General features: G+C 39.5%; 1 protein-coding gene across 1 annotated transcript; it reads right to left on the reverse strand.

Annotated features, from left to right (window-relative positions):
* Positions 1–4,861: 4,861 nt before the first annotated feature.
* Positions 4,862–5,467, reverse strand: LOC149207547 (uncharacterized). Its single transcript, XM_089398079.1, has one exon. It carries the CDS (start codon positions 5,465–5,467, stop codon positions 4,862–4,864), a length of 606 nt encoding a protein of 201 aa, XP_089254205.1.
* Positions 5,468–6,771: the final 1,304 nt, after the last annotated feature.

Consider the following 6,771-nt stretch of genomic DNA (forward strand, 5'->3'; position numbering starts at 1 on the left):
CAGATCGAAGAGCTCGTCATTCTGATTCCAACGATGTGAATGACACTCAAATTCGAGCCCGTATGCAGAAGTTAGAGCAACTCAAAGTTCAGGTTTGACTTGGACACATGGCAGGATTGGATGACATGGAAAAGGTCCCAATGAATGGTGAAGCACCAAGTGGCAGGTTGCCATTGGGTCCTGCATATTGCATATCGGAGAAAAAACAGTGGTCACAACTTAAGAATCGGCCTCTAACAACGTTGATTTGCGATTTTCCATTTCTCATATCGTATATCGGAGGAGTTAAGGAAATCGGCCCCTGGAGCAGTTTGGGTTGCGATGTGATATATCACAATCACAGAGTCGGGTTGCAATTTGTGATAATCGAAATCACATATCGCACCAGTACCCCATCGATATATATGTTACCGAGGGAATTCGCCGATGCGATTTGCGGACGCGATATCATTTTAGAGTTGTAGTTTATAACTTGCCGGGTTTGTCGGATCGCCAGATTGCATATCGCAATGCGTTAAGTCTCGAATATAAGAATCATCCCTGGTAAAGCCGATTACGATTTGCGACAGAGCTACGGAATCGTCGCTTTTTCCGCCAGACCGACCACTTTGTATGTGACCACTTGGATGTAACTGTGAGATAAGCAGGGAAGATGGCGGGACCATTGATTTTGGTTGAACTGCCAGAATAAACTCTAGATAATAAATTTAACTGGTAGTAAGCCAGATTTGGAGGAGAAAAATGTGGAAAGACTAACATAAGTCATAATTTCTTCAATTTTTCACCAAATTGGATGCAAAAAGAGGCTAGATAGTCATTTTTGAGTATTTTGAACTCATTGAGATAGGTTTCAGAGGCATTTGAGCATTGTAAACACACTTTTCTTTTAATTTTGAGCATAATAGAAAGGTCCAAGCATTGGACGCTGGACTAAAGAGACGTAGCCCAGGAGGGGTGAAATCCTCATCAAATCTCTGTGTTGTGTGTTGTATTTTAATGTTATTTGCTGTTGTTCAACATATGTTTTATGTTAAATTGTTTATAACATTTACAAAAGAAACTATTATGGGAATAAGTTAATTAAGCAAAAATAGTGAATCCTTAAGCACTTGATAAGTAAATGATAAACATTTTGGGTTTTATTCTGAATGGGGAATTAGCACATCATTACTAATATGCTCCATTTCAAATCACCATCACCTTGCCAAACATCAAAGCCAAGGAAATAATGCATAAGGTCCATATCCTTTATCTGAAACTCCCTTGCAAGGTTCTCCTTGCAATCCTAGATCAAGATCTCATCTCCAATCAGTATAAGGTCGTCGACATAGAGAACTAGAATGAGCTGAAGCCCTCAAATGATGATGTAGTATAGGTTGGCATCTGTCTCACTCTTAGTGAAGCCCAATCCTCGAAGGTAGATATCAATTTGAGTGTACCATGTTCCTGGAGCTTGCTTGAGCCCACAAAGAGCTCTCTTTAGCCTGCACACATGTGTGTCTCTGCTTAACTGATCAAACCCCTTTGGCTGCGCCATATAGATATCCTCCTCAACCACTCCATTGAGGAATGTTGTCTTCACGTTCATCTGGTGGATCTTCCACCCCATCTGTGCTGCAAGTGCCAAAATAGTCCGATGGATGAATACTATGTTATTGGGGCAAAAGTGTCCTCATAGTTTATGCCCTCAATCTGTGAGAATCCATTGGCCACAAACCTGGCCTTGTACTTCTCCACACTCCCATCTACTCCGTGCTTCACCTTGTACACCCATCTCGATCCAATTATTGATTTCCCATCTGGTCATGGAACAGTGTCCCAGACATCATTCTTCACGATAGAGGAATAATCCTCCACCATGGCATCTTGCCAAACCTACCGAGAAGCTTCCTCCTTATAAGAATAAGGCTCAATTTCAACCAACTCTATCATCAGTGCCATATAACCTGTGTGCCTCTGTGGCTATTACTCTACCTAAACATGGTGCTAGGAGTCTTGACCTGCTCTCGAGCCTCCTGAATCAACCTCTCGTCGCACTTGGCCTTCTTCCTCTCTGTGGTGGGTGGCTCTGATTGATTTGTCTGCTCTCGGTATGGTTTCTCCTCCTCATCCTGTTGTGCTACCCTCTTGCCACTAGAATTTCGTTGTGGCTGACTCTCAATTGTTGGATGTGACCCCTGTTTGGGAGTGAGTAGATCCTCCTTAGGTGCTGCAATCTGTTCACACTTTTAAGGAAACTCTCAAACCCTGATCCTCTTGGAATCTCACATCTCGCCTGAGAACTGTCTTCCTGAGTCCTGTAAGATACATCCTGTATGCTTGAGTTGTCTCACTATATCCCATGAAAATTCACTTTTCTGCTTTGGGATCCAACTTCTTCTTGGTATCCTTGGACACATGATAGTATACCTTTGTGCCAAATATCTGGGAGTGTGATACATCAGGCTTCTTTCCTATGAAAGTCTCCTCTGGTGTAACTCATCCAAGTACCATGTGTGGACTCCTGTTCTGCAGAAATATTGCAATATTGCATGATTCTTCCCACAAGAACCTATGCAGCTCTTGATCATGCAACATAGACTTGACCACTCCAACAATACTCTTATTATTCCTCTCAGCCACTCCATTCTGCTTATGAGATGCTATCAACTCTCTCCTGTTGAGAAGTGTAACTAGGTTCGGTCTTCATAATGACATGTAATTGTGATGATGTAATGAAATTAAAATTATTTTTGTAATTCTTGCTTCATGGGTTTCATGAGCAAGTGATTTTATTTTAGATGGGTCCCAATGAGAGCATTAGGATTTGTCATTAAGAATTAATTTCATGTATGAAGGTCTCTTCTTGAGCATATGTAAAATGTATATGAGTCTATGTCTATGTATAAATAACCCTCCAATGACAAGCACAATCCTCCTCTTCATGTCAATTTCAAGTAAGAATAAAATATTCATGTTATCTTACCTCAAATAGACACACCTATTCGGATCAACATGTTGACTTTAATTGGAGGAAAAACTACTATAAATACCCAGCTTAGATCTTTGCATAAGGACAGTTCGGAAACTCGGATACCTCTGGAATTTCGGTGGGTAATAGCAGTGAATTAACTTCACAAATCTAGATCTTTCGGTGGAGAAGACGGTTCATATTTCTTATGTAGTTTCAGTGGGCACTCATAGTGAAATGTTTGATGGCAAATCATAGTCAATTATTGCATACCCCTGTGATATCAGATGGGTGACAATGAAATGTAGTTTAGATTACAGTTCATATCTCTTTGATACATTTACAAATTGCAGAGAACAATTCAGAGAAGGAATGAAGATACAACAAAGAAGATTAAGGGAAAAACATAGGGATAGTAATTCAAAAGGAGAGTTTCAATACCTCAATAAGAAGATTATATGTTGGTCAAGGACATACATACCACACTGATGATCTTGGTATAATCTCTATAGCAAAGAAGATTCAATGTTAACTCAGGAAGGTGATCACTAGTATATGACAAGGTCTTAGTATTATCACAAGGGGAAGCATAGATACGAAGAAGATCAAAGTTGAAGAGAATCGAAGAAGAAGGGTGATTGTCAAGAGGATTTGAGTCTTGGTCTTGGAGAGGCTACAAGGTCAAGGGTCTTGGTCTTGGTATTTGTAAATTGGAATCTTTATAAGAAGAATTTGTGCACGTTTTCCTCTCAATGAGTGAGAGGTTTTGACCCTGGCTCAAAGCCTACATGTTGTGTCTCTTATCTATTTATGTTCTTGTATTGGTTACTGTTTGATGAAGAAGAACACTAAGAATCTAACGTAAAGAAGAACCTAATCTAATCAAGTAAAAAGCATTCACAAGCAGTCACCAAAGAAGAGAAATCAAATAATACTAATACCTTATATTTCTCAACAATTCCTAATACCTTCCTTTGCACAAAACCCTTTGAAGGCATTGGAGATATATTCTCCACCATCGTCACTTCTCACTGCCTTGATTTTCTTCCTTGTCTGCTTCTCAACCAAGGACTTAAACTCCATGAAGCTGTCTAAGACCTCATCTTTCTTTTTCATAAAATAAATCCATGTTTTTTTGAGAAAAATCATCAATGAAAGTAACATAATACCCATGTCTCATCAGTGATGGAGAAGAAAAGGGCCCACACACATCTGAATGCATCCGCTCCAAAATCCCTTTGGCTTTGTTTTCCTAACCATGGGAAGAAGAATTGGCATACTTTCCAAGTGTGCACACCTTGTACACTCCACTCTTATCAAGGCTGCATGCTGGTAATCCCATGGAAATTTGCTGAAGAATCTTCAGTGCCCCATGATGCGAGTGCCCCATGCACCTGTGCCAAAGTTCACCAACATCTGCACATCCCACCTTGCTGTTCAAGGTTTCATCTGTATCTACTTGCAACTTGTAGAGATTCCTCACCCTCACACCTATCTACTTCACTGCCTTTGAATCTAGATGCTTGGGGTAAGATTTACCTTTGCTAAAGATGACATCATATCTTTTATTCTCAAGGATAACTACTAAAATCAAGTTTTTTTTCAGCCTTTGAACATAAAGAACATTTTTCCTCACTCCCTCTTAAAGTTGACAGTACCAACTCCCTTGGTAGCATACTTGCCATTATCTCTAAGCTCGTTATTCACTTGCATATCCTTCTCATCTAGATGGATGAAATACTCCTTGTTCCCAGTCATATGGAAAGAGGCTCATAAATTGATATGTCATGTATTGCTCCCTACTGAGCTTTCCATGCATACTATCAATGAGAAATCCTTCTCAAACTGGGAAGCAAACTCATCTACCTTAGATGATGCAAGTACATGCTCCTTATTTGACCCCTTCTTCTTCTAGTTAGGACACTTAGAGGCATAATGTCCAAAAACGCGACAATGGAAGCATTTGATCTTACTTAGATTTGTCTTCTTCTTGTCACCCTTTTGATTGTTCTTGCTCTTCTCTTTGCGTTTCTTGCCTTTGACTTTACCTACAAGAGTAAGATTCTCCTCCTCCTTCTCAACCTTGGAACCCTTTCCACTACTGCTAAAAGTCTCAACTAGTCTAAGCCTTATCTCTTCCTGAGTAAATTCACTCCATAGGAATTCCGAATACGAAAACTTATCTCGTCCATTAATACTTTGAACGAAAGTATGCCAATCTTTGGTAAACCCATTTAGAGACACACACACTAGCTCTGTGTCGTTTGGCTTCTCTCCAACAACTGCTAGCTCATCATGGACTTCCTGAATTCTGGTGAGATAGGCAGTTACACTCTCACCCTTCTGCATCTTGATTGTCCTCAACTTCTCTTTGAGGACCATCTTCTGGTTGTCGGAAGAATTCTGGTAGAGCTGGACTAAGGCATCCCACATTTCCTTAGTTGTATCTTTCCCTGCAACATGAGGGACTACATGATCCTGAAGTCCATCTAGGATCATCCTCTTGGTCTTGGCCATCTGCCTTTAGAAAATCTTTAACTCGTCTGAATCTGAAGGTTTTGCAACACCTTTCTCAATGAATTCCTTCAGCCTAAACCCATCCAACAAGAACAACATCTGAACCTTCCAAACACCAAAATTTGAGGCACCATCTAGTCTGTCCTACTCTCTCAATCCTAATCCTGTGTGAGTTGTCATCTTCCAAATTTGAAGACTATGTGCTGGTCGATCCCTGTTCATAGCTCTGATGCCATGTAGAAAATCCACGAAATTCTGATTTGCTAATATGAACACTCTGAAAGATTTGTTTCATATAAACACAAAATTTCTCTACTAATGTTTGCAGTGGAATACAACAGAAATAAAAGCACAATTCACATAATATAACAACATAATTTTTATAGGGAACCCATCTGGGAAAACCCTCGCTTTCTTGAGAGTATTATTGAAGAAGAATAAGCAATATATCTCTTACAAATAACCTTGCTTCAATAGAGAATACAAACTAATCTCTCAGCCTTGAACTAGGCTTGAAACAACCCTGCAAGAATACTGATAAGCTTCCCTCAAATTAGCCCACACTCAAGCCTGAAATCCTTGTGCAATTTCTTAGGAAATAAGCCTCTATTTCCTAGTGCATTCTACCTCCTAAACAATAGGAATTTCCCCCTATTTTCATGCACACTTAGCAAGGGAAATCTCCTCCAATAATTCGCACAAGAAAAACCTTGGCTTATTTCTATCACATTCTCACACAAACCTATGCTCAATTATGATTACAAATTGTGCCTTTGATATCCTTATAAGCACTTCGGATAGGCTATTGTTAGCAAGTTCTATGTTTGGAAAGTCGAACTGGTGGTTTCCTAGTTAACAATAGTTAACAAATCTTGTTAACCTGTCCTTCCTAAAAATTAGGACGCTGACTCCAACAATTATTCAAGTTCCCAAACCGACTCACACTAGAATACAAATAACTCATTCTTCCACAAATTCACACTAGTCAAACTACTTCTTGAACTCGTCCACACCACTGGAACTCGTACATGACTAAAGAGAACACAAATTTGATTCCTTGAATTAAGGCACAAATCAAGGATTCCATTCCTTCGTTACTTTTCAACACCATCAACTTGAATAATATAGTGAAAATTAGCTTATTCAATTTATCATGCATCCCTCAAAATTCACCATTAATCATCCATGAAAAGAAGTTTATCCACATTAACAAGGCCTTCCTTGCTAAGATATTCCAATGTCCATAAGGAAGAGAGAAACATCCACATCAACATAGACTCATCAAGAAGTAAATCAACTCATCC

This window comes from Pinus tabuliformis, chromosome 1_2, assembly GCF_031772625.1.
Source record: "Pinus tabuliformis cultivar Carrire ecotype Pingquan chromosome 1_2, CPIR1, whole genome shotgun sequence".
NCBI lineage: Eukaryota > Viridiplantae > Streptophyta > Pinopsida > Pinales > Pinaceae > Pinus > Pinus tabuliformis.

Coding starts and splice junctions, on each gene's coding strand:
- LOC149207547 (XM_089398079.1), bottom strand. CDS start 5,467: ATGGCCAAGACCAAGAGGATGATCCTAGATGGACTTCAGGATCATGTA.